The sequence below is a fragment of the Onychomys torridus genome, chromosome 5 (assembly GCF_903995425.1).
Source record: "Onychomys torridus chromosome 5, mOncTor1.1, whole genome shotgun sequence".
NCBI classification, from domain to species: domain Eukaryota; kingdom Metazoa; phylum Chordata; class Mammalia; order Rodentia; family Cricetidae; genus Onychomys; species Onychomys torridus.
The window spans coordinates 51226639-51254606 of record NC_050447.1 but is presented as its reverse complement, the minus strand read 5'-3'; the positions used below and the strand labels follow the sequence as shown (position 1 = coordinate 51254606).

Below are 27968 nucleotides of genomic sequence, written 5' to 3'. Positions count from 1 at the left end.
TACATAGAGAAACCCTGTCTCGAAAAACCAAAAAATATATAAATAAATGAACGAATAAATAAATAAATAAATAAATTTTAAAAACGTAATTTATTTATTTTTTATTTGCATTGGTGTTTTGCTGCATGTATGACTGTGTGAGGATGTCAGGTCTTGAGTTACAGACAGTTGTGAGCTGCCATGTGGGTGCTGGGACTTGAACCCAGGTCCTCTGGAAGAACAGTCAGTGTTCTTAACTGATGAGCCATCTCTCCAGGCCCTAACGTATTTTTTTTTAAGTAAGATTTCTGCCAGATTGTTTGCCCTTTTACATTTTTTTTTCACTTTGAAAATTGTTTTTCTCTGGGTTTATTGTCACACACCTGTAATCCCAGCAGTCAAGAGAGGATTGCTGTGTGTTCAAGGCCAACCTGGGCTACATAGTGAATTCTAGTCCAGACTGGATTGGATGTGAGACCCTATCCCTGTCTCAAAAAATAATCTGAAAATACAACTCAGTGATACAGCATCTATCTGCCTAGCATTGTGTGAATTCCTAGGCTCACTACTCAGCATCACATACACAAATCATTTTTCAAAGTCATTTAGGTTCTGTATATGAACATATATATTGTCAGGCCTGCAAGGATGTACTAGATAGTATAATACATACTTTATATACTAGCTGGCCTCCTGTATATATTAGAAACTGGGGTTGGACAGATGGCTCAGCAGTTAAGAGCACTCACTGCTCTTCGAGAGGACACGGGTTCAATTCCCAGCACCCACATGGCAGCTCACAAATGCCTGTAATTCCAGTTCCAGGGGATCTGACACCTTCATACCAATGCACATGAAATAAAGTTTAAAAAAAGAAAGGAAGAAAGAAAGAAGGAAAGAAAGAAAGAAAGAAAGAAAGAAAGAAAGAAAGAAAGGAAGAAACTGTTGACATGTGTCATAGGCAACAGATCCTCTCACCCTAGTACAGGAGAAGGTTGTATTTGTGATCCCGGTGGGGATACCAGTGTCTCTGGTTTTGTTAGCCCACAGAGGCAATTAATGGGAAAAAAAATACACTGCTACCAGACCACGTGTGAGAAACGAGGCTGGGAAGGGTATTCTTTGAATGTACAATCTGATCTGAAGTTTGCTAGTGAGGGTGGAGTCGGCTGCAAAGATGTCTTATGGCAGCATGTTGGCACTCCTAGTGGCCTTCTCTATAGACCCTTCATCCACGGGCCAGAAAAACAAGAGAGTATTCCTAGGCTATTGTCAAACTGTGAAGGTCTAGACCTGACTTTACAGGCTCCATATTAGGGAAAGGGCCACCATCTCAGACCACCTGCTGTACTCAGTTCCAGGAAGGACCTCAGTCAGGAATGTGCCATGACAACTCAAACAGATTCAGAGCAGTATCCTCCTGTAGACATCCTGCCTGAAGTTTATGGCCCTTGAAGATATCTAGATAATCCTGCTGAGCAGTCCAGATAATCCTGTTCAGTGGGTTGTGGTTCCCTGCCAAAAGTCTAACCCAATGGTTTCAAATGTGGTTTCATGCCCAAAGACCAATAGTTTCAAAAAATCACCTTGCCCCATATCCCTTCTACCCAATTCCAAGTTGTCAATTCCTGGCTTATGGTTTTTCCCTATAAAAACTCTACACCTGGGCTCATAGCCGCCACCACATTTCCTTCCATCTGCCTTGCAGCAGCCCAGGTTGAACCTGAATAAAAGGACCTTTATGTGCTTGCTTTAGAAACTGGCTCCTTGGTGGTCTCTGGGAATTTTGAGAAATGGGTACAACAAAAGTCCTAAGTGCCCTGCTGCCCTCCTCAGATCAAGGACACACTACATTCTTTTGAGTCTTTAATACAGACAGCCAAGCTAGGATCCCACCAGCCCTGAGGCCTCTCTGCTCTTAAACAGAACACTTAGTTCTCAGACTGGCCTTTCCCCAGACCTGGGGGCCTGTCATTTACTAACTTCCAAGTGCTTCCACCACACACCTCCAGGAGCAAATGAGCAGAGAGGATTTTAAATGCCCACCCGAGTCACGGTGTGAGCTGCTGCCTGATGTCTACCACTGCAGACCTGGCTGTTCCCAACACACAGGCTAGTCAGACCTTCAGGTCCTCCAGACTGACTCTCTGAGCCAGCCACTCTCTCCCCATCAAGCTGCCGCTGACTTTGGGAAAACTAGAACAGTCACTGCGACAGAACTCCCAAGACTGGAGAAGGGCGTTCAGCACTAGCACGGGGAAGGGTGACCCTCTGTCAGCCTAGCTGACACTCAGATCACAGTAAACAGTCACAGCTAGCGGGAGCTCTCGTTTATTCTGTGTGGTGTTCATTATAGGCTGCTATCGTGCTGGGGCTCCTGTGTCGGTAGTAAGGGCCCCAATCGGCATGTTCCTGAATAGTTCTCTGATCTTCACTGTCGGGGAGATCATAGCTGATTAGCGTCTCATTTGAGGCTCGAGTGACGATGATCTTCGGAATGACACTTCTCTTCTTGCTCGACTTTAGTTTTGTATCATGTTTGTCTAGAGGGAAGAAAACATCCATCCATTTAGTGTGTATGTGGAAACGTCTTCCACGATGAAGACAAGGCCTGTCTTAGATCCCAGGAAAGAAAACAGATTCATGGCCAGCAGGAAAAAAAAAAACAAACCAAACTGGGCCTGGTGTTTCCATTCCAACACTCAAACATAATCACAGCTCACAGGGGCAGCTATGAGTACTAGGTATACTCATGCAAGGAAGAAACAGAGGAGACTACATTTCATGAGCTGCAGGAGACCTTCAGGCTGACAAGCATAGGGCACTACATTTCTTTGAGTCCTCAATACAGACAAGCAATGATCCCACCAACTCTGAGGTCTCTCTGTTCTTGAACTGTCAATTTTTGCTTGTTTGTTTTGTTTGTTTGTTTGTTTTAGAGACAGGGTTTCTCTGTGTAGTCCTGGCTGTCCCAGAACTAGCTCTGTAGACCAGGCTGTCCTCGAACTCACAGAGATCTGCCTGCCTCTGCCTCTGCCTCTGCCTCCTGAGTGCTGGGATTAAAAGTGTGTGCCACCACCGTCTGGCAATAGTTAGTTCTCAGACCTGGGGGCCTGTCATTTACTAACTTCCAAGTGCTTCCACCACACACCTCCAGGAGCAAATGAGCAGAGAGGATTTTAAATGTCCACCCGAGTCACGGTGTGAGCTGCTGCCCAATGTCTACCACTGCAGACCTGGCTGTTTCCAACACACAGGCTAGTCAGACCTTCAGGACCTCCAGATTGACTCTCTGAGCCAGCCACCCTTTCCCCATCTAGCTGCCTGATCAGCTAGAAGTGAATCTACCTCTGAAGTTAGAGGGCTCAGGTCTCCAAAGGATTCCAACTTGTAAAACCTTTCTGTTCAGAACTTAATGGGTCAGAATTTTCTAGAAAGAGGCATTCCTGATACTGCCCACATTTTCACACACTTGCTAAGATTATAGGAAATATATAAACCCCCCCCCAAAGCCACAGGATATGTATGTTAAATGATAAATACACAAACAGGCTAGGAGGTGGAAGTGCAGCCTTTAATCCCAGCAATCCCAGGAGGCAGAGGCAGGATCTCTATGAGTTTGGGGTCAGCCTAGGCTACAGAGTGAGTTCCAGGACAGTCAGAGCTGTTACACAGAGAAACCCTGTCACAAAAAAAATGAATAAATAAATAAATGAACAAACAAATAAATAAATGTTGAGCAAGGCATGGTGGTGCACACCTTTATTCCAAGAACTAGAGGAGGCAGAGGCAGGCGGATCTCTGTCAGTTCAAGGCCATCTTGATCTACAGAGAGAGTTCTAGGCCATCCAGGGATACATAGTGGGATCAAAATATTCACGGGTACAATGCATGCATAGCACACATGAGGCCCTGGGTTCAACCCTCAACTCCCACCACACGAAATCATATAAACAAAAATATCTGGGTGTGGTAGCATAGGCCTTTAATCCAAGCACCTGGGAGGCAGAGGCAAGAGGACCTCTGTGAGTTCAGGGACACCCTGCTCTACACAGAGTTCCATGCCAGCCCAGGAAGCATAGTAATACCCTGTATCAATCAATCAATATCATTGAACATGGAGAAGTCAAGCTTGTGCCTACCTGGAGCCTTCACCCCATTAACATGTCCATGGTACTCTGCACATCACTAAAGGAGAAAGGTAAACACTAATCAAGCTACAAACTCTTCAATCAACAATGGTGACCTGCATGCAAGATGAGCTAGTGCAACAGTGGCACAGAGCTTGAGGGAGCAACCAACCACTATCTGATTGGATTTAAGGCCTACTCCATGAGACGGAACTCATCCCTGACACTGCTCAGATGGCCAAGAACATGAGACTAGATTGGCCAGGAATCTAGGGGCTAGATTGTAGGGCCAAGTACTGCTGCTCTCCCAAAGGAACATGGGGGGAAAATGATCCTAACAACATTCTGCCATGCTCGATGATCATCGTCTTGCTCAGTCATCATTAGAGAAGCTTTCTACTACAGTAGGTGGGAATAAATATAGAGACCCACAGCTGGACAATGTGCAGAGAATGAGAGACATTGGAACACTCAGTCCTAAACTGAATGTCTCCATCAAGTCACTCTCCTCAGGACTCAGGGAACCCAGTGGAAGAGGGGAGGTAAAAAGATTGTAAGGGCCAGAGGGGACAGAGAAGACCAAGGAAACAAGGCCTTCTAAACACAGCAAGACCAACGGACAGGTGAATTCACAGAGAATGTGGCAGCATGCACAGGGCCAGCACAGGTCTGACCTGACGGGGGTCCCAGCACTGAGAGGGGAAATGGACAAAAGCCACATTCTTAACCCAGAAGCTATCTCCAGCTGATAACTGCTTGTAAATGAGAAACTAGTTTTCTCCAGTGGAGCCTCACTGGATATTACAAACTACTCATAAGTCCAGGTTCCATGCCCAAGAGTAGATGGCCAACACAAAATGAATCCAGTGGCATTTCTGGAGGTTCTTTGTCTCATCATGCTTTGTCAGGGCATTTTTAAATAAACAAAAAACAGAACAGCAACAACAAAAACCTTTCAATTCCTTTGTGTGTATATTATAGTTTCCAGTTTTGTGTTTTTATGTGATTTCTGTGTGCATATACGTGTGTCTCTTTGTTTACTTATGTTTCTTGAACTTTTTCTTTGGCTCGTTTTCTTCTGTTTACCCTATTACAGTTTGTTTGTTTTTATGTTATCTATTTTTTTGATGCCTGTTTGTATTCTAATCAGAAGAGAAAAAAAAGGGTGTGGGGCCAGGCGGTGGTGTCGCACGCCTGTAATCCCAGCACTGGGGAGGCAGAGGCAAGTGGATCTCTGTGAGTTCGAGGCCAGCCTGGTCTGCAGAGCTAGTCCAGGATAGGCTCCAAAGCTACTGAGAAACCCTGTCTCGAAAAACCAAAAAAAAAAAAAAAAAAAAAGGTGTGGATTTGAGTGTGGAGAGGTGGGGAGGATCTGGGAGGAGTTAGTGGAGGGGAAACCATAATCAAAATATATTGTATTAGAAATATACTTTCAATTAAAAAATGCAGAAAATAAAACAAAAATAAAATACTGTACATGCTTGATTCATGTGCTTCCAGATATATCACATTCCTACACCATCCATGGAACAGAGGTTGTTCTTTTACCTGACTTCTGGGCTGTACACACACAGCCCTGGGCCCTATGCCTATCTGGGGTTCCCATCCTTTGTGTGATCAACTCCATTTGTTGTAAATAGTTTATTTCTAATTCTCTCTCTCTCTCTCTCTCTCTCTTCTCCCTCCCTCCCTCCCTCGTGTGTGTGTGTGTGTGTGTGTGTGTGTGTGTGTGTGTTACTTCTTTCTCATCTGCTGTGACCAATGCCTGACAATAACTTAAGGGAGGGGTGTATTTTGCCCCATGTCTGGCAGGTATGGCCACCAGGGCATTAGGCTGCATCAGTGCTTCCACCTACATGCATAGTGAGTCTTATTTAGTTAACCCTATCTAAAACCCTTCTCACAGACATGTCAAGAGGTTTGTCTCCTAGGTGACTCTAGAGTGGTTCTCAACCTTCCTAATGCTGTGACTCTTTAATACAGTTTCTCATGTTATATGATCCCAAAACATGAAATTATTTCTTTGCTATTTCATAACTGTAATTCTGATATTGTTATGAATCGTAATGTAAATATCTGGTGTAAATGGAGTTTCTCTGTCCTGCCCTGTCCCACAGCCACTTCCAAATAATCACTCAGAGGCTTATATCAATAATAAATGTTTGGCTGGTAGCTCAGGCTTATTACTAACTAGCTCTTATAGTTAAATTAACCCATAATTCTTATCTTTGTTTAGCCATGTTACTTGGTACCTTTTCTAAATATGACATTCTCTTCTTGCTTCCTCTACCTCCCTTTAATGATAATAAATATCCATAACTCATTTTTTGGGAATGTAGGCATAGTTCTCTAGACTACTTCTTGTTGATTGGAGGCACTGGTAATCTTTGGGGGACCCTGGGAAAATTTAGGATTATGGTCAAGTCCTGACTGGAGTATTCTGTGAGGCTGGATCATCTCAGCCAGCAGCCTTGAAGCTGTTCTGGATACAGGATTCTGAAGAGATTGTAACAGAGGTGCTCTGAGACATTGAATCATCTGGGCCACCCACTTCCATTGGAGATTTTTCAGGGGGTCTTTCTTGATCAAACCTGAATTTTCTTAAGCCAGAATGAATCCAGAGCCTCTCATTTCCTGTGGAAATAAAAGCAGAACCTCTTTCCCAAAGTAACATATCTTTTGACTTAAATTTTGAAGTCAAGATATTTTTAAAATATATAGCAGCTTTCCTAACCAAATGTCTCTCGGCAGTTATCATTTGTTTATTAGCTGGCAAAATAATTAAAGACAACATAATAACATACAGTATCCAGACTTCCTATTTTCCATTTTTATGTGGTTTATTATTTTTATTACTCTATTTCTTTTTTAAGGACTTTCTCTACCCCTTTTCTTTTCAATTTCAAGCCTACTCATATTTTTAAACACACTGTGTGCCATTTAGAGGCATTTTTTTTCATCTGAATATGTCCTTATTGTGCATCTGTAACTTTTTCTGTCTGCATGTGCAAAAAACAAAACAAAACAAAACTGTTGTGTACCTTAGATTATGGCATGCTGGCGCTGACTCCTCCTGCTTGGTTCTCTGAGAGTCTAGTCTTGTGGTGGAAGCATGTTTACCATCAGCTCTGGGAGGTTTCCAGGTCCATGCCACCACTGAGTAGCATGTCACTAGCTTCTTATAAACACCATTTAAGTGTTTGGTAGCAGGGCCTCTCAAAAGAGACACCCATTTTTGCAGCTAACACTGAGCCAGGAAGCTGTCTCTTAAAGGAGCCATGCCTCTGTTCACCACCAGCAAACAGAGCCTACTCAAGAAAAGGCAGTTATCAAGATGTGTTTTACTCATTTTTGTATGTTTAGAACCTTTTTGTTAAGCTTTCTCAGACTTTATGTGGAAATCTTGCCCCACGCTGGGTGCCATATATAAACAGTTTTTTCTCTGTCCTACCTCATTCCACAGCCGCTTCCAAATAATCATTCAAAGATTTATATTAATTATAAATGCTCAGCCAATAGCTCAGTTACTAGCTAACTCTTACACTTAAATTAACCCACAATTCTATCTATACTTTGCTGCATGGCTTGGTACCTTTTCTCAGTACAATATTCTCATCTTGCTTCCTCTGTATCTGACTGGCAACTCCTGATTCCACTCTTCCTTTTCCCAGCATTCTTAGTTTGGTTGCCCCACCTATCCCACAGGTTCAGAATTACTAGTCTAGATTCTGTCAAGTAGACAGTATTAACCATCACAACTTTACTGGACAGATTATTAGAAGTAGAACTCTGGATCAAATTGTAAGTTTTTAAATTGTGGCAAATATCAAATTAACTGGAAGAAGGGACATGGTAGCACACGCATGCCTGTAATCTCAGAATTTTCAATTCCAAAGCCAGCCTAAGTTACCTAAGAGACCCTTCCTCAAGCAAAAAGCATCATATTGGAGCTGGGATGTAGCTCCATGGTAAACTGTATTGCTTACCATGATTAAGGTCTTAGGTTCAATCTCTAGCACCAAAAAAATATCAGCTGGGTGGTGGTGGCGCATGCCTTTAATCCCAGCACTCGGGAGGCAGAGAGCCAGTCGGATCTCTGTGGGTTCAAGACCAGCCTGGGCTACCATGTAAGTTCTAGGGAAGGCGCAAAGCTACATAGAGAAACCCTGTCTCAGAAAAAAAATCAATTTATGTTCCTGTCAGAAGACTATAAACGGAGCTGTGTGAAGTATCTAAGAAAATGTAGACAGGAACGACAGAAGCTTAAGGTCATCTTTGTATTATAGGAAGGTTTCTTGGTTTTTGTTTTGTTTTATTTATGAGACAGGGTTTTCTCTGTGTAGCCCTGGCTGTCCTAGAACTTTCCCTGAAGACAGGCTGACCTCAAACTCAGAGATCCACCTGCCTCTGCCTCCTGAGTGCTGGGATGAAAAGTGCACCACCACTGCCCAGTTTTTTATAGGAAGTTTGAGGCTAGCCTGGGATACATTGGGATACTGTTTCAGAAAGACTACAAGCTAAAAAAAAATAGTTCTCTGTTGTTAACTTATAAATCATTTTACCCATCTTAATGTAATGCTTTTAGGGTTTGTTTTTGTGACATTTTCTTTCTTGAGATGGTCCCACTCTGTAGCTAGGGCTGGCCTAGAACCCCCAGTTTTCCTGCCTTAGCCTCTCCAGTGATGAGGTTATGGTATGAGTTACCATTCTCGGCTCTTTCATTTTTCAACAGTTTTTTAGTTTTATGCACATAACTGCTTTGCTTGCATGCATGTCTGTGTATCATGTGTGTTGCCTTGTGCCTGTGGAGGTCAGAAGAGGGCATCAGACCCACGGGAACTGGAGTTACAGACCATTGTGAGCCATCATGTGGGTTCCCCCATGTAGGAGATTCAAGCTGAAATCATCTATCTGGAAGAGCAGCCAGTGTGCTCTTAACCACTGAACTGACTCTCCAGCCCCTAGTTTCTTTTTAAGTTTTTTTTTTTTTAACTGTGTGTGTGTGTGTGTGTGTGTGTGTGTGTGTGTACATGAGTGCAGGCCAGAAGATAGGGCATTGGATCCCCAGTGTTAAAGTTACAGGCAGTTATAAACTGCTCAATATGGGTGCTGAGAACCAAATTCAGGTCCTCTGTGAGAGCAGTATACATTCTTGATAGCTGAACCATGTCTCTGACCTTTTGTTCTTTAATTTGTGTGGGTGTATATATTTGGATGCAGATATGTGCCAAGACATGTCAGTTCTCTGCTGCCACTATGGGCTCTGGGGATCAAACTCAGGTCATCAGGCCTATTCAAAAGTGCCTTACCCCTTGAGTCATCTTGCTAGCCCCCAATTTCCAGTTTCTTAATTCAAATGGTCTTAATTTTTTTACATTGATTTACTTGTGTGTGTGTGTGTGTGTGTGTGTGTGTGTGTGTGTGTGTGTGCAGATGTGGACGTCAGAGGACAGTTTGTGACAGCTGGTTCTTTCCTTCTCCCATGTGGATGCCTTGGGTATCATTCAGGTCCCCAGGCTTGGCAGTCAGTGCCTTAACTAGAGCTATCTTGCCAGCTCTAGTTTCTTCATTTAGAACAGTGGTTCTCAACTGTCCTAATCCTGCGACCCTTTAATACAGTCCCTCATGGTGTGGTGACCCCCCACCATAGAATTACTTTTGCTGCTACTTCCTAATTGTAATTTTGCTACTTTTATGAATCATAATGTAAATATTTGATATGAAGGAGAGCTGATATTCGACCCCTATGAAAGAGTCATTTGACTCCTCAAAGGGATCAAAACCCACAGAATGAGAAGTGCTGATTTAGAAACACGTGCTGGGTGTGATGAAACACACATCTTTAATCTCAGCACTCAGGATACAGAGGCAATCAGATCCCCCATATTTCATTATGTGCTAAAGCTACATAATGAGACCCTATCAGAGAGAGAGGAAGAAGGGGGCAAGGCATCATGCATCATTTTTAGGGTTCTTATTTTTCTCTGTGTGGTGGTTGTGTTTCATTTATTTTCTTTTTTGTTTTGTTTTTGCCATGTTAGGGTTGGAACCCAGGGCCGACATGTGCTAGGCAAGTATCCTACCATTGGGCTACATCCTAACCACTAGGATTATTTATCTATCTAACCATGTAGCCCAGGCTATCTAGAACTCAAGAGTCTCTTGCCTCTGCCCCCGAATGCTGGGAATTTAGACATAGCACCTGAATTAAGATTCTTGCTATACCGTACCTGCACTGCTTTTTTTTTTTTTTTTTTTGAGACAGAGTTCTACTATGCACCACCATGCCTGTATGTCCTCTCTCCTCTCTCTCTCTCTCTCTCTCTCTCATATGCTGGGCAGTGCCTTATTAATGCTAGGCAAGCATTTTATTTTTGCGCCACAGTGCCATCCTGAGCTACTTTATTACTGCATAACAAATTACTCCCAAGTTGGTGGCTTTTATCCATGCCCATACTTTGTCTTTGTGCCCCAGGAATTCAGGCACAGCTTGGCTAAGATTCTGCTCAGGGCCTGAGTCTACGTTCTCATGTACAGATTGGATTAGGGTCAGAGTTTCTTTGTGGCTCAAATACTGAAGTCCCATTTCCCCTGATTGCTGCAAGCTGAAAAAATATATGAAGTAGATTTCAGCTGATTATGACAAGCTAGTACCTGGAAGAAGCCAAGGGCCTTCCAGAGGTCAAGCTGAGGCTCAAGGAGATATTGGCTTTTGATTATTAGCTGTTTCCTACTATAAATTTCTTGTGTGCTGTTGTAGCTTTTCCATCATTTATTGGGTATCATTTCCCCTCTACTAAAGGACTAGATAACCTTCTGTGCAGTAATGAAGCCAGGATCCCTAATTTCAGGCCTTTCTGTCATTATCATCATTAGCGGCATCCTGCCATGAACATATCTGGATGGATTAAAGTATCTTACCTGAGATACCTCACAGATTCTCTAAGAACAGACTTAAGCATCCAGACTGTTTGAGAAGGCCTGGTGGATGTGCTAATTAAGCTTAACTCTCTCCCTTTCCAAAGTCTTATCTCTAGTTTTAGATCCACCCTTAGCAATTAACTCAGAACTAAAGGGTTCCAACTTACAGGTACATCTGGCTGTGATGGAAGTTGCCTAGCCAAGTTGCCTAGCAACAGAGCACACTTCCCCCCACCCTGCCAGAAACTGTGGGAGCAGAGATTGCTTAAAGAGATAAGGGCCAAGGGGATAAAAGGCAGTTTTATTTTCAGATAGGGAGGAGACAGAGAAGAGAAAAGAGGATGGAAGAACTAGATGGGGTAAGAACTGGAGAGGAACAAACTGAGATGGGGAAGAACTAGATTGAAGGGCTAGAAGAGAGGACTAGAGGAACGAGATGGGAGATGAGGAAGAGCCAGATGGGGAAGAACCAGATGAGGAAAAGCAAGCTGAGAAAGGAGATAGGAGAGGAGCTAAGATGGGAAAGAACTAGATGGATGAGAACCTAGATGAGGCGGCGCTGAGAAGAGGGAATTAAGACAGAACTTAGAGGGGACAGCAGATTAATGTAGAGAGAAATCAGGCAAGAAAGGAGCTAGGCGTGAGAGCAGAATAGAAGCTGTGTAGAGAGAGAAGTGACTCAGAAGAATAAAGTGAATGGACTAAAGAGTTTCATGTATGTAGAGTCACTTCTTATTGTCAAAGATTAAATTATCAGCTGATTGTAGATTCTTCCTGGTCCTTGGGAGAGGACTATGAAGGGGCTGGACCCCCATAGCCCTCTTTACCCGACAGCACAATCGGGTCGCCGGAGCCTGCAGGAGCCCACAACCTCTGCCTGTGATGGTAGGGGCTGTCTTGAAATAGGCTTCTGCTATGTTATCTTTATCTGGCGTCAAACTCGCGAGGACCTTCCTGCTTTAGCATCTAGACTGCTGGAATCACAGGTGTGCACTATCAACACCCAGCTTGCCTGTGACTTTTTAGAAACATGCTAAAACTGTATTTTCATTGTGTGTGCACATGTGTGTATGGGGAGCACACATGCCATGCTGCAGGTGTAGAGGTCAGAGGACAACTTTTAGATGTTGTTTCTCTTCCTTCACCCTTGTGGGGCCCAGGGATCGAACTCAGGTGGTTGGGCTTAGCACCAAGCACTCTACCTATCTTCCCTACCTCTGTGACTTCTAAAGGCTTCTGTGGTTAGGTTGTGTATGCCTAGATAATCTCCATTCTGATTAAGTTAAGGTCAACTAAAAGCTTAGCCATAGCAACGGCACTTCTTCCTTTAGGCAAGTTCCACCCTACTCTAGGAGAGATCACACAGGGTTGTGCAATGGAGGGCAGGGATTTGAAGGTTGACCCACACTGTCAGACCAACTTCAAGAAAGATGCGTACTTCTAGCCTGTCAAGGTGGCGCACACCTTAGATCCCAACACGTAGGAGGCAGAGGCAGGTGGATCTCTGAGTTTGAAGCCAGCATGGTCTATAGAGTGAGCTCTAGGACAGACAGGAGAAGTCCTGTCTTGAAAAATAAACAAACAAAAAAAAAAAAAAAAAGGAAAAGAAGACAGATAGGTAATTCTACAGTGTCATGGAGTACCTGATGGTACCTGACCTGATATTTGAGATGTTACTCTGGCCTCTCATATATATTACTTTTAACTTTTTTTTTTTCCAAGATAGGGTTTCTCTGTGTAGTCCTTACTGTCCTGGAATTCACTCACTCTGTAGACCAGGCTAGCCTTAAACTCAGAGATCTACCTGTCCCTGCCTCCCCATGGCTGGGATTGAAGGTATGCACCATCACTGCCTAGTGCTTTTAACATTTTTTTTTTTTTTTGAGGCAGTCTCATTATGTGGCCTGGATTGATGTCAAGCTGAGGTCTGTCTGTCTCAACCTCTTGACTGTTGGGATTACAGGCGGGAGCCACTAAACCTGGCTGCAAGTGATTTCTCAGTTTGTTGAGTTTTATAGTGTTTACAATATTTATAGTGTTTGGAGAGATTTTTTTGTAGCGTATGTATGTGTTTGTTTTGTTTTGAGACAGGGTCTCTATAGTCACAGCTGACCTGGAACTCAAAGAGATTTCTCCTGCATCTGCCTTCTCATTGCTGAGGTTACAGGTGTTGCACCGCCATGCTTATTGTGAGTGGATGTTTTTAGAGTGTGACATGTTCTTCACTATCACTTAGCGATGCCTTCCTTTCATCAAGGCTCAGAAAGGTGCTCCTCTTTGAGGAATACAATTCAATGAGTTGAACTTATGCTCTTCCTGCTTCTAACATCTAAGTGCTGGGGTTCCAGGAATGCAGTTCCCGGAATGGTGTGCAGTACTGGTAATGACCCACAGGACAAGCAAGCTACCAACCCAGCCACACACCCAACTTCTGCTTTTCTGGGGTTGTTTGTCTACACAAATTCTCATTATGTAGCTGGCCTGGAACTCACTATTTACACCAATCTGGCCTCAAACTCACAATGATCCACCTGCTTCTTGCCTTCTGAGTGTTGGGATTAAAGGTGTGCTACTAAGCCCTACAAAACCACCACTTAAATTTTTTTAAACATTTTATGTGTATTGTTATTTTGCCTGGGTGCAGTGCCTGCAGAAGCCAGAAAAGGGACGGGGATGCCCTGGAACTGGAGTTACAGACAGTTGTGGGCTGCCATGTAGATGCTAGGAATTGAGTGCTGGTTCTCTGGAAGAGCAGCTAGTGCTCTTAAGCTCTGAGCCATCTCTCAGCTTCTCCCAAGCCCCACATTTTATATTCACGCTTACTCTTGTGAAAATCATCTGTATGTAGCAAGAGGTCACACTCACATCACCTTTGAAGTGTCAGTTCTCCTAGTGTAAGTTACATAACCCTGCTCTTTTCTGCTGGTGTTTCATGTCAGTGGTGTTCTTGTATACTTATCCCCTCACACACACACTCCATTATTCTCCCTATTTTCTACAATTGGTATGCTTTTCTTATACTGGACTATAATAATTAAAATGATAACTTTTATATTTTTAATTTTTTATTTTTTTAAAGACTCATAATTCAGACAGTGGCAAAAACAGCAAGAAGTGGTCCCATGTTCCCTTTGCCCAGATTCTCCAGTGGTAACATCTTAAATTAGTACAGTATCAACACCAGAAATTGACATTGGTTTAGTGAGTGTACAGACATACATCCATCTATGCACTTGTAGCAGCTCCTTCTGAATAGGACATAGGACTATCCACCACAGAGACCCTTCCTGATGCCCTTTGGGTCACACCTCTTCTTGTTCTTTTACCCCTAACACCTGGTAACCAAGTCTGTTCTCCATTTCTATAATTTTGTTACCTAGAGAGTATTCATAAGAGAGTCACACAGAATGTGAAACTTTGGGGGTTGCCGCTTTGTTTTTTAATGGTGCTGGAGATGGAACCCAGGGCCTTCAGCATGCGAGGCAACCGCTCTGCCACTAGTCCACACTCCAGTCCAGAATCACTTATTATTATTACTGATATCCAAACTGACTCTTAAGATGACCCAGCTCAGAGCTACAAATTGCCTTTGGTTCATGAGCTACTCATAACAATCCCCTCCTTTTCTTTTTAAATTTTAAAGTGTATCTGTATATCAGATTATGGATTTGTGCATGAATGCAGTACCCACAGAGGCCAGAAAAGAGCTCTGATCTCTTGGAACTGAAATTAAAGGCAGTAGTGAGCAACCCAACATGGGTGCTTAGAACTGAACTCAGATCTTCTGGAAGAGCAGTACATGCTCTTAACCACTGAGCCATCTCTCCAGCTCCTTTTATGTCTTTATTTGCTGAAGAAATTGTGTCATTTGAGGGCATAGAACTTCCAACATTCTATAATAGGCTGGTTGTGTTGTGCTAATCTCCTTGTGTATATTTGTGGAATTTTCAATGTAAAAATAACTTAAACATACAATATGTATCATATACCACACCCCATCTACCAGCTGCCACAATGCCTTTCTTTTCTTTTTCTTTTTTCTTTTCACAGGGTCTTAGTATGTAGAACAAGCTTCTTGGAATGCATGGCCCTCCTGCTTTGGCTTTCTGAGTCTTTGGATTATAGGAGTGCTCTATAATTAAGAGCCAAGCTTCTTGACTCCACTGTTTACCTCTTGTCTGTCTATTATAGTTGTATAACAACTAACTCCAAAACTCAGCAGCTCAAACAACTGCTTTCTCCCTGTTGTGGGTCAGAAACTCAGGGCAGGCTAACTAGACAGTTCCCACTTGGGGCCTCAGAAGTTGGTGCAGTGGGCTGTGTCCCTGGAAGATTTATCTGGCTGCAAGAGCTGCTGGAGGCAACAGGCTGTGAAGCCTCAAAGGTCAGACCCTGTAATTACCTCATGGTCATCAAAGGTCAGACCCTATAATTATCTCATGGTCATCAAAGGTCCAGACACCAGGATGCCTAACTACGGTCCATCTCAAAGCCTCACAGTTGGGCATCATGGGTCAGTTTTGCTTTGTTTTGTGTTTTGCCTTCATGTACATATGTGTACCATGAGCATGGCTAATGCTCACAGAGGTCAGAAGAAGGCATTGGCTCCCTTGGAATTAGAGTTACAAATGGGTGTTAGGAACTGAACCTGAGTCCTTCGCAAGAGCAGCAAGTGTTCTTAACTGCTGAGCTAACTCTCCAGCCCCAATTTTGGGACAAAGTATCACATAGCCCAGGTTGGACTTGGAACACTCCATGTTATGACAGAGCCCTTGAACAGATCCTGCCTCAAGTGTTAAGATTATATGCATATGCTACCATACCTGCTTTTATATAGTACTAGTGAAGAATTCCAGGCCTTTGTGCTTTGTGCATGGTGGACACTCTACCAACTGAGCTATATCCTTAGTCTCCCCGTTTTGAAAACACAGGGTTTCACTCTATGTCCTCCTGCCTCAGTCTCCTGAGTTGCTGGCACTACAACCCCATGCCCAACCTGTTCACAGTTTTACAGTCATTTCCAAATGGACATTACAGCTCATGCCAGTAATTCCCTTACTTGGGGAGCTGAAGCAAAAAGGCTGGGATGAGTTCAAGGCACTTCATAGAAAGGGAGTCAGAATGTGTAAGGACATGGACATCTGACATCATGTTCTGAGGGTCCCTCCAGGGTCACATGTGCCAGTGTCTTCTTCCTTGTTACTGCTGAGCTTGCTCCATCATCTTCTGTTACTGCTGAGCTTGCTCCATCATCTTCTGTTACTGCTGAGCTTGCTCCATCATCTTCTGTTACTGCTGAGCTTGCTCCATCATCTTCTGTTACTGCTGAGCTTGCTCCATCATCTTCTGTTACTGCTGAGCTTGCTCCATCATCTTTTCTTGACCCGTCCTCACCGGGTTTTCTCTTCATGCCCACCTGCTTTTCCTCCAGAAGTAATGCTGTGTGACAGGCATCACTGGCGGCTTTCAAATGGGTAGTTCCGCTGGGCGGTGGTGGCGCACGCCTGTAATCCCAGCACTCGGGAGGCAGAGGCATGAGGATCTCTGTGAGTTGGAGGCCAGCCTGGGCTACCAAGAGAGTTCCAGGAAAGGTGCAAAGTACACAGAGAAACCCTGTCTCGAAAAAACAAACAAACAAACAAACAAACAAACAAAAAACAATCAAATGGGTAGTTCCTTGCTGGCAAAGGTCTTGTCTATTCTGATATCATAACGCTCCTCCGGCACTTCATAATTTGTAGAGCTGAACGCATGTTAGAGAGGCTGGGCAGGTGAAGCCTACCTCAGAAAGGTTTCCTTGCCAACAGCAAAGCAAGGTCCCAAATCTCTCTTAAGAGTCAGTGTAATCTCGTGCCTATGATACCTGCAGCCTTCCAGATGCCTTGGCACCGTGAAGGAAGACATCCCTGACATTGAGGATGCCACTGTGAGTCATGAACAGTTCTTGATGCCAATGACATGCTGCTGAGTGAACACAATGGCTGCCATCTCTGACCCTCCTTTGGTCAGACATCAAACCGTTTGGTGAGAAAATCTTGTTTAGTTGGCTTTTCTGTAATTAGCTGAAAGCACCCTGAGGGACAGGCGTCACATGAACCCCACCTTAGTCCTGCAGTCATCGCTGCCCCCTTCTATCCTCAAATGAAGGGCTTCCTAGGTTTCAAAGCCAGACCTCTTTAATCCTGGCACCTGGATTCCAAACTGCCTGGTGCTGTGTAGCATTCGAAGGTCTCCTGGTGCCTCCGTCTGAGTCATAGAGCACTGCCTGTGCCTCTGCCTGTGCCAGGGCAGTCCTCTCTCACCTGACCCACTGCCCAGCCCCATCCTTCCCCTGCACCTCATCAGAGCGCAGGTTCGACACTTTCTACCTCCAATCTTTCTGAATGTCCACCGCTACTGCTTCTCTGGTTCCCAGCAGATTACAGCAATGAGCTTGGGGTAGGTCCCGCTAGGGTTCTGTGTTTCCTACTGGCCTCCATTCTGGAGGCAAAAAGACCGTTTCCAAGGCATACAGCTCCTAATACCGTGCTCGTCTTAAACACTTAACAGCTCTAGCTCCAACAATCTAGGCGATATAATGAGGGAAGACCCTGTATTTAGGCTTCGTCCTGGTTTTGTGGTCTCATTGCCACCAATTCCACAGGGAAGGTGTGGCCACATTGGGCTGCTATAAACTGAGTAAATATGCCAAACTGTTGGCCTCAAGGAAAAGTGAAATTGCCAGCAGACTCACTTTCTGGATCTGCCAAATGCTGTGCTTGAGTTTGTACGGAAAGAAACACTTTTGTCCCATCCATGCTCCTTTCTTCCTCGGAAGCCCTCCCACCTTTGTGGGAGGCTGAGGAAGACCAAGCCTTCCTCAGGAGTCACACTCCAGCCTGGACAATCACCCAACGTCCTGCTCCACGCAGTAACACGCCGAAAGAATCACAGTGGAACCAGAGGTCACCCAACCCTCCTGGGGGACAGTGTATGGATCATTCAGTAAGTTTCTTCTTAATGTTTTTTTCCTTCTGAAACAGTCTCCGTATATACAGGATGCCCTTGGAATCCCTGTTATAGCCTAGAATGGACTCAAACGATCAAGCTTAGTTGTGCTCTTGTTTACCTTCCTGCACCAAGAATCCTGCATATTGACCTCCTGTATCATTAGAGTCTTAGAAATGGGTCCCATCCCAGAGGCCTTGACGTGACAGGTCTCCTCGGGTCTCCTACCTTCGGAGGAAGAGGAAGGCCTTGAGTGCTTGGCTGTCCCTGACCCGAACAGCAGGCTGTCGGCAGGCTGATTCAAGGCTTCCTTGTCAGAATGCTTGGACTCCTTCTCCATTACTTTCTCCTTAGACTTTGTAACAAAACTGGTAGAGTTCTTCTTTTGCTCCTCGACTGAAACACACGGACAATCAGTTAGACCTACACCCCAAGGACGCCTGCTCGGAGGGCGGGCCTCGCCACCAGGCGGCGCCCTTTACCTTTCTTCTCTCTGGGTTTGCTTCTGGACAGGCCCATAGGTGACCCCGCCGCCCCAGCCGGCGGCCTTGGGGCCCAGTAACCCTAGCGACTCACAAAACCAACACTCCGCTTTAGGCGCTCATTACCATGGCAACCGCGTGCCGCGCGAGACGTGCCGAAGCCCCACCCACGGCCCTGCGCCGTCTTCTCGCGAGAGCAGGCCGCGCGACCGGAAACATTAGCGACCCCGGAAGTCCTCCCGGGCACAGCTGGTCCGTAAGAGCTCGTCCCCTTCGCGGCCCCGAGGGGTGCACTACCCGCCTGGCCATGGACGGTAAGGGGCCGTCACCTCTTTTGGGTTCGGAGCGGGATTCGGCGGACACCCTGACCTCAGCCCCATAACCCAACCGGAACAGTCCCCGGCCTCAGCCTCAGACCCCGCCCCGGGCCTGGAACCCGCCTGTCTTGACCCTATATCCCGACTAGGACCGGCCCTCGGGTCTACACCCCACATACCGACCAGAACCGATCGCGGTTTCTGAACCTTTACATCAGAGCTGAAACCCTCTCCTGGGCTTCGATCCCACAGTCCCAACAGGAACTACCTCCCGGTTCTTGACTGCCTACCCCAGCCAGTAGCTACCCCTGGGTCTTGTTCCTTACCCAGATCTCCCCAGGCCTGGATCCCAAACCCAGGACCGAATCCCTGAATTTTGTACAAATTACCTCAGATCTAGGCCCTCCTAGCCACCCTCCCCATTGTTTTGTTCCTGCCTTGGGGACCCTGGAATATTGTCAGAAGGCACCAGAAAAGGTGGTAGCTTCATATTTTGACCCCTGAATAGTACCCAGAGAAATAGGAGTCATTCATATATGAAGGACTTAAAGTGTCAAATAGTAGGATGTGGGTTCCCTCCCAGTAGCTCCATGATATAGGGAGCTTCATGTCCTATTCTACCTCGACCCTTATAACAGGTTGGGAGGGAACCACCCGCAGAAATATGACTTATTTCTACCCACCAGTGTTCAGAGACTTCCAAAGACTCATGAGTGGACATTGCAGGTTTTATGGGCTGGTGTGTAAAATTTTGTTTGTGTGAGGTCGCCCTATGTAGCCTTGGCTGGCCTGGAACTTACTATGTAACCCAGGCTGGCCTTGAACTCAAGAGATTTGCCTATTTCTGCCTTCCCAGTGCTGGGATTGAAGGTGTGCACAGCTGTAATGGAGGTTTTTGTTTGTTTGCTTGGTTGGTTTTTCGAGACAGGGTTTCTCTGTGTAGTTTTGGTGCCTGTCCTGGATCTCAATCTGTAGACCAGGCTGGCTCGGACTCATAGAGATCTACTTGGCTCTGCCTCCCAAGGTGCTGGGATTGAAGGCTTGTGCCACCACCGCCTGGGCTTATAATGGAGTTTTTAAAAACTGTTTTCCAAAATGTAGAAAGTGATGTCATTGACATGGTGGAAATACATAAGAATTCTATACTTGGGTTCCTTGGACAGAAGATGTAGTGCTCTAGTGTCTCAACAATAAAGAATTTTTGCATCACAGTTCATTCTCTTGAGAGGGAACTTTTTGTAGCTCACATCAGGTTTCTCCAGCTTTTTGTTTTTCCGAGTCCAGTCCCTCTGGATTCTAGATGAAAATACAGGCTGAGATGGGAGGGATCTGGCCAGTGTCCTAACGCTAATGAGATGACTGCACCACACCTGGGTGACACTCCTCCTGTCACTGTGTCAGGTGACTTTTGTACCAGTCAGCTGTGGCAGCTCTGGCCATAGCTAGTGCCTGCACTGAGTGGTGGTAGATGGTTAGGCACACAGAGTTCACTGTACCCCAGCAGGTCTCTGCTGGGCCTTGTTTTGCATTTGCGACCATCAGTTCCTCCTTCTGTCTTTTTTTTTTTTTTTTTTTCCAGAGCTGAGGACCGAACCCAGGGTCTACCACTGAGCTAAATCCCCAACCCCAGTGCCTCCTTTTGGACTGGTAGGGTGAGCCTTTTCAGGAATCAAATATCACAGCACTCTGCAGATGTAGAGCCAGTTACTTGGTGTGGTGGCTCACAGCTGCAGTGCCAGTTCTTAGGCACTAGAGACAAAAGGATCAGGAGGCTAAAATGTCCCCATCCTTGGCTTCCTAGGGAGTTTGAGGCGAAATCCTGTCTCAAAACATCAAAAATAAATAAACAAGAAATTGTGTTTACCTGTCTCAAGTTTGTGAATGAATAGCAGCAGGTTTGGTTAGCAGTAAATTTTTAAAAATACATTCAGATTCCTTCCTTGGCTTAGTCCAGTTAAGGACAATGTGCTGGGCCTGATGCTGTGGCTTAGAAATGGCATCTGTCCTTTGGCAGCAGTTAACTCTGCAGCTCACACACGATTAAGTCTGTATGATAATGAGTATTCAGAGACAGGTAATATCTGGAGGGCACTCACCAACCTAAGACAGAGTGTCTGTGTGGCCTGGGCAGGTGTCTCCATGATGGGTAAGGTGACCTGCTGACGTCCCACACAACCTAAGTCTGAAGCTCATTTTTTAGTAAAAAGAGGGGAACTGTAGGGCCCTGGCCCCCGTTTTGGGTAACTGCTGCATTGTTTGCTGACCTTGACCTTGATACCCTCCCTATGCTAATTCCCTGCGAGATTCCACCCTCCTGCATGCTTAAGGGAAGTTCCTTGTCTGTGTATCCTGCATATTGTTAACAGATTAGATGCAAGATTGTAAAACATCAGAAGTGAACTTCTGCCCTCCGGGGTTCTCCCATTGTGCTGTAAGCCTGTATTTAAGACCTCCTCACTCCTTCAATAAATGGCATTCGGCATTCAAAAAAAAAAAAAGACAAAATAATTATATAAAGATGTAAGGAGAGTATAGAGAGCCTTTGCTCACACTTTGGACCTTAAGCTAATTGCTACTGGAGATGAAAAGCATACATGCAGAAATATGGACCCTTTTGTTACAGTGCTAACGAGGGCCTTACCTGCTAGATAGCACTCTACCTGAGAGCCACATCCCCAGCCCAGAAAAACCTCTACCGCTTAAACTTTTCTAGCTACCATGAGTTGCCGTGGAAATAGATCATCACAGACATCAGACAGTTATGCAGACACTCACCTCTAAAATGACCTATCTGTGTTATGTATACAGGTATCCTCGCTCTTGGACACTGGAGGAAAACAACCTCACATAGATCTTTAACCAAACAAGAGCCATTTCTGAGAGTTTGTCATCTCTATACGACAGAGACTGGACAGTGGATTCTGAAATGCTTTATTCAGATTATGTACACTTTCATTAAAAATGAATCTTTCCTCTTTGGGGAAAAAAGAAAAAGGAAATGGCATCTGTCGGGGAGTAGTAACCTCTTGGACCTAAGGCTTTCCACCTTACCTGTTTTATCTACTAGCCTCTGGCAAGATAAAGGAAAGGCTATACAAAACCAACTGTTGGGGCCTGGAGAGGTGGCTCAGCCATTAAGAGCACTGGCTGCTCTTCCAGAGGACCTGGAAGCTCACAACTATCTGTAACTCCACTTCCAGGGGATCTGACACCTTCATACCAATACACATAAAATTTAAAAAAAAAAAAAAGCAAATAAAGACATTTTTTTAAAAAGCTGTTAAGTACTAAAGATTAAGTCTAGTTCTAAAGGCAAAGAATGGCATGTGTCTTTTGTAAAGTTGAGTGAATTGTAAGCCACCATCTCCATTCTGACCGTGGCCAAGAGCTGCATGCATTACTTTGTCTGTCCTTAAAGTAACCCTTTGAGATTGGCTGGTGCCATTCTTGTGGTGAGGGTCTTTGTTGGTTGGAGCTATTGTTCTAACTAATCTGTCTTCAGACTCCACTGTTTGGCCTCCCAAATGCCCCAGACAAATCCCATCCATGTCTGTCTCCTGTGGGCCAGCTCCTAGCATCTTCAAGTACCTCACTGAGTCCTCTTGCTTAGTAGATGTGCTACTTGTTACGTTTTTTAAAAGTTCTTAAGCTATTTCTTTCTATTTTTGCAGATACCCTGTTCCAGTTGAAGGTTTGTACAAAACCACCATTCCCTAGTCCTGTCCTGGCAACTAGTGAGTAAAGACAAGAATTACAGCGGCGCTTGGAACCCAAACACCCAAAGTCATGGGCAAATTATCATTGAATGACTGCCACGCAGGGATCAGACTGCTGACCAAAGACAGGATCATTCTTTGGTTTTTGGCTAAGTAGAAATAGATCACTCAGACTTGTCCATGAAGACTAAGTGTATTATCTTTAAGAAACACAACTGGAGTGGTATGCACATGGCTTGATGTTTTTTGTAAGCATTTAAAACCACAGGCTGGAATTTAAACACACTTGAATTGTATGGGCAGCTGAATGTGCCTCCCAGGGCAATATTTGTACCTACCTCATAATCTATGGCATATTTCTGCCACTTTAAATGCCTTACAAATGACCGTCAGGGTTAACTTTATCTTGTTTCTCTCTGGCTCCAAGGGTCTGGGCAGGAGTGAAGTTACAAGTTGCTGAACATAGTTTGTGTCACTCTGAGGCTATTGGGTAGCGGCATGTGGGCTGATGCCCTGAAGCGGGGCAGTGTTTGAGCCTCATTAACTAGTGGCCAGGATCTGGTCTCCAGCCCTGAATTATGTTGCCAGAGGGCTCATGAATATGTTGACATCATCTCTGGGTGGCAAAGAAGTGAGGAAGCTGTATATGCAGGGTTCTCAATAGTAGCACTCAGCTCCACTAAGGTAGCCTGGAAGAGGTTCTCATGCGGCTCTTTTGTGAGTTCAGCCTTTGAGAAGCAGGAGCAGAATTGGTGAGAGCTGCTGCCTTGACGGCCTTCCACGCTAGAAGACGATCTGGGTGGAGATGTTCATGGAGTTGATGGACGTTACAGGGAACCTTCTGTAGCCGCCTCCTTACACACGGCCTCAGAACTGGGGGAGGGGCATGTTTCTTTCCTGATGCTGTTACGTTTTCCCACAGCCCCACAGGAGCCCTCAGGACCTACATTTTGAGGCTTTGTGCCTCATTCACAGGGGTGGTGAAGAGATACAGAGGCGGGAGGTTCAGGGAACAGGGTCTAGAGGCTGCACTCCACCTGTGCATCTCAGACTGTTAGGGTTTCTATTCAGTTCACAGCGAAGCAGCTGGAGAAACTGGCCAAGAAGGCGGAGAAGGACTCCAAAGCCGAGCAGGCCAAAGTGAAGAAGGTGTGTAAGTTCTCTGCTTTGGGTTCTTTCCCCTGCCCTTTATTTTATTTTACTTCATTTATGTTATTTTTGAGGTTGAGTACTGTGGCCCAGGCTAACCTCAGATTGAGCTGATCCTACTGCAGCGTTACGATTGGTAGGACTACAGGTGGGAACCACCACACCCAGCTTCGTTTCCCTCTGTGTTGTTTTAATGTCCTCTTTCTTCCGTGCAAGACACTTCCTGCGTTGTGAGTTAACCCTCACTGATTGCAGAGTATTAATGCATTTGCTTTCATACCTGAGACAGGCAAGCCTGAGGGAAGGGTAATAGCCCTCCCCTCCCCGCCCACAGCAATGTCCAGAGCAGAACAGGTGCACGGCCATCACTCTTTCTTCCTCCAGCATCCTCAGTCTGCAGGGTGCGGCCTTCTGGCTGTCCCTGCCCCAGTGTCATCAACTGACTCTTGCCTGGAGTGTCAGGATCTGGGAGAGGCCTTGATGTTGGGGGTGGGCTCCATAGGGTTGGGCAGAGGTGGAACTCCCGGGGTTTTGGCAGGAAGGGTGCTCTGCCTAAAGATAGACAGAGCAGAAGGTGAAGTAGCATGACTGGGAGGTATTAGAGCAGACCTTCGGCTAAACCTCGTGCAGCTCTTTAGTGTTGTCCAAGGCTCTTGGTAATGACACACTGCATTTTTACAAAGCTCATGCATTTCTGAGGATTATACCTGGGGAAAACTGAAAACCTCCTACCCTCCCCAATGGTAAATCATACCCTGGAGAGATACGCAGGCTTGCTTACAATGTTCCTCCATAAACATTTCCCTATGATTCTTAGGCCCTTCAGCAGAAAAATGTGGAGTGTGCTCGTGTATATGCTGAAAATGCTATCCGCAAGAAGAATGAGGGTGTTAACTGGCTCCGGATGGCCTCCCGTGTGGATGCAGTAGCCTCCAAGGTGCAAACGGCTGTGACCATGAAGGGGGTAAGTGCTAGACCATGGTGCCATGTGGCCCGCATATGTTGTAGGCTATACTGAGTAGAAGGAAGCTGGACCAGCAAAGAACCTAGGCATCAAGGAGTACTGGACACAGGAAGGCCTTAGGAAAGCCTGGATCCCATAACCATCAACCCACAATAGACTGGAAGTTACATGGACCTCTTGGTTCCACATCAGAGATTCCCTTCAAAGTTGAGAGACCCATAGAACACTGTGTCATCAACTGCATTCAGTAGCTGTATGCTGAGACTCTGGGTTCCCATCAGAAAGTTGTGATAACCTGTCCCTCATTTGCAGCCCTTGACTATCTTTATCTCTGTTTTTGTCCCTAATTCTCTTCTATCCCAGGTGACCAAGAATATGGCACAGGTGACCAAAGCTCTGGACAAGGCACTGAGTGCCATGGATCTTCAGAAGGTATCTGCAGTGATGGACAGGTTTGAGCAGCAGGTGCAGAACCTGGATGTGCACACATCGGTAGGTGGCCATTGTAGTATGGCTGGACAGGATCAGGGTGGCTGGACTGAGCTGGACAGGACTTGGAGAAGGAAGGGGATGGGACACCAGCCCTTTCTGGGAAGGCCCACATACAGACAAGCACACAGAAGCACAGAAGGATCCCTGAACCAGGTGGACCCAGAGGTGGAACTGGCTGGATATGGGGCAGGAAGGGCCAAGGGAGCCAGGAAAAGCTTCTTAGAGAGAACCCTGTGAAGAGAAAGCAGTGTGGGGAGAGAGAGCAAGAACACAGTGGGGTTAGGGAGATGGCTCAGTGAGTAGGGTGCTCCTTGTGCAAGCCTGAGGGCATGAGTTTGGGGTCTTAGCATCCACATAAGAGCTGGGTGCATGGGGGTCTTAGTGCTGGGGCCAAAGACAGATGAATCCCAGGGCTTTGCTGACCAGGCAACCTGGCTGAAACAGTGAACACTAGGTTTAGTGGGAGGCCTTGTAGAACGCAATATCGAGAAGACACTTGATGTTAGCCTTTGGCCTTCACATGAGCACATACACGTATGCATGTGTACACCACACATGTCCACAACAAACAAAACAACTGTAGTGTGCTTTTGGTGCCATGGGCTTTGTGGCCATATTGCTCAGAATGACCCTCTCCTCAGGTAATGGAGGATTCTGTGAGCTCTGCCACCACACTGACCACACCTCAGGAGCAGGTAGACAGCCTGATTGTACAGATTGCTGAGGAAAATGGCCTGGAGGTCTTAGACCAACTCAGCCAGCTTCCAGAGGGTGCCTCTGCTGTGGGCGAAAGCTCTGTGCGCAGCCAGGAAGACCAACTGTCTCGGAGGTAGGACCTACGTGAGGGAATGTCGGAGTACTTGCTCTAGTGTCCTGGGAGGTAGAGGGGGCAGGTTTGGGACCCTGAGGACTTCGGTGGCTGGAACCCAACCCATGCAAAGACCCATCACCTTTGATGGGACTGTTGGGAAGGCAGAGGGGAGAGCCCTGTGTCTGCCTGGACAGCTCCTCCTTGCATCAAGATGCTGCAGTCCGTCCTCTATAACCAGCCGTTGGGGACAGATGTGTGACCACACATTTGTCTACACACAGCTCACTGTGGAAAGGAGGGAGTTCTGTGCCCTCCCTAAGAATGTCACACTGTGTGGCTATTTCTGGCATCTTTCCACACATTATCCCAGGACAACTTTGAAAACCTGAGTCTAAGTGGGTCCTTACTTCTGGGTTCACATCTAGCACTTGTACACAGTATTTTAAATACCTCTGTCCTTTGCCTTTCTTACCAGAATCCTTTTTGTTGGTTTCCAGGTTGGCTGCCCTGAGGAATTAGCATGCCCTTGGCAGGTGCTGCCTCCTTGTCCTATGATGTCCTGGAGGCTTCTGCCCCACTTTGCGCTCAACTTTTTCCACCCTTCATAGTTGCCTTGGCTCTTTTCCAACCTGTCAGGCTGGGCGCCTTAGACCCGAGCCTTAGGTTGAGCAGTGGGCCTCTGTCCTGGTATTGAATTTGCACAAATGTATGGGTGACTTTTGTGACTGGGCCACAGCTGGAAGATGGCAAGCTCTGTTTTGTCCTCTGGCTACGTGGAGTTGACAGGGTTGGCCAGCAGATGTGTGGACTTCAGCCCAGTGCTTGGGGCCTTCTGATTCCAGTGACTGCTCACCTGCTGCTTGCTGTGGCCAGTGAGGGTCAGAGCCACTCCTTTGCCAGGCAGCTCTTGGGAGCCCTTCCCCCACCTCTGCAGACAGGAAATCCTATTGTGTGACAGCCCTGAATGGGTTCCTGTGGACTTCTGTGTACCAGAGATGGCCAGTGCCACCGACATTGACCGGGGACCTTTACAGGTGGTCACTCTCCTTCGTCTTCCCAGGGCTGAGCTCTTGGCTACCACTGCCAGCTGGCTGAGTCTGCCCGGGCCTTCTGTCCCTCAGCTCCCTTCCCCAGCCCACAGGAACAGAACCGGTATCTACTCTCAGTGGCAGGTGTTCCCTCCCCAGAGATTCTCACCCTTCCTCAGCAGCTGCCTCTGGAAGAAAGGACTTTGGGCTGAGCAGTCTGCCCGATGGCACTGGGCCTCCAGCGTCCCAGCCTTCCAGGCTTTGTAGAGCTGCTCACTCTTGAATGTGAGGTCCCTTGACTCCTGTCGTTTTAGATACAGGCTGCTGCCTTTCTGCCTTCTCCAAGGGAAAGCCAGGGTGGCTAGCAAAGGGGACCTGGGACAGTCCCCTTTGGCTGGGGTCATCTCTTTACATCCTTTAGCAGTGGGGAACCTGGCAGGAAGCAGGTGATGAGGCTGATGGGGGCGGCCTGAAGGCTGTGTGTACAGGCTGCTGTTCTATTTTTCTGTCTCCTGAAGTTTACTCGTGTTCTGGAAACTCGTGGTGATTTTGTTCTTTTGCCAAAGTAGAAAGCACACAGCAGATGGGCTGTGTTTGTCCCAGCCCTCTTGATAGGCTGAGCAGTGCATACTGCCTGCAGGGTTACACACAAACTTGGAGACTTTACCTGGACTCGCTGTGTTTGGTCTTTTCTGTTCTGCACTTTGGGGCCCCTCAGTGTTCCACATTACAAGTTGATGTTGGGGTGGGGGCTGGAATTGTTGGCCCTGGGTGTGGGAACCAAGATACTAACTACCCATGGGCCCCTCAGGTTCCCTGAAATCAACCTACATGACAGGTGTTGAGAGTAGCCTCAGTCTCTCAGGGACAGCCTGTGAGCTCCCTGGGTCCTAGAGGGTTCAGGATTTGTGGAACACTAGTAGATTTGGGGGTGCTGGGTTGGGTTCATCAAAATGATGTCTTAAGTAAATAAATTGATTGTTGGAGAGTTT

General features: G+C 46.1%; 2 protein-coding genes across 2 annotated transcripts; one reads left to right on the top strand and one right to left on the bottom strand.

The window, feature by feature from the left end:
* Positions 1-1759: 1759 nt before the first annotated feature.
* On the bottom strand, positions 1760-18663 carry Spata33 (spermatogenesis associated 33). Its single transcript, XM_036187546.1, has 3 exons — positions 18500-18663; positions 18246-18413; positions 1760-2522 (listed from the first exon to the last, which is right to left on the bottom strand). The coding sequence occupies exons 1-3, from the start codon at positions 18534-18536 to the stop codon at positions 2311-2313; spliced, it is 417 nt and encodes a 138-aa protein (XP_036043439.1). The 5' UTR covers positions 18537-18663; the 3' UTR covers positions 1760-2310.
* On the top strand, positions 18612-27968 carry Chmp1a (charged multivesicular body protein 1A). Its single transcript, XM_036187545.1, has 7 exons — positions 18612-18813; positions 22488-22507; positions 23604-23681; positions 24499-24645; positions 25009-25137; positions 25779-25966; positions 26446-27968. The coding sequence occupies exons 1-7, from the start codon at positions 18627-18629 to the stop codon at positions 26465-26467; spliced, it is 771 nt and encodes a 256-aa protein (XP_036043438.1). The 5' UTR covers positions 18612-18626; the 3' UTR covers positions 26468-27968.

Coding starts and splice junctions, on each gene's coding strand:
- Spata33 (XM_036187546.1), bottom strand. CDS start 18,536: ATGGGCCTGTCCAGAAGCAAACCCAGAGAGAAGAAAG. Junction 18,414..18,499: donor CAAACCCAGAGAGAAGAAAG/GTAAAGGGCGCC, acceptor CGTGTGTTTCAG/TCGAGGAGCAAAAGAAGAAC. Junction 2,523..18,245: donor GCCTTCCTCTTCCTCCGAAG/GTAGGAGACCCG, acceptor TCTTCCCTCTAG/ACAAACATGATACAAAACTA.
- Chmp1a (XM_036187545.1), top strand. CDS start 18,627: ATGGCAACCGCGTGCCGCGCGAGACGTGCCGAAGCCCCACCCACGGCC. Junction 23,682..24,498: donor AGCAGGCCAAAGTGAAGAAG/GTGTGTAAGTTC, acceptor TATGATTCTTAG/GCCCTTCAGCAGAAAAATGT. Junction 25,967..26,445: donor GAAGACCAACTGTCTCGGAG/GTAGGACCTACG, acceptor GTTGGTTTCCAG/GTTGGCTGCCCTGAGGAATT.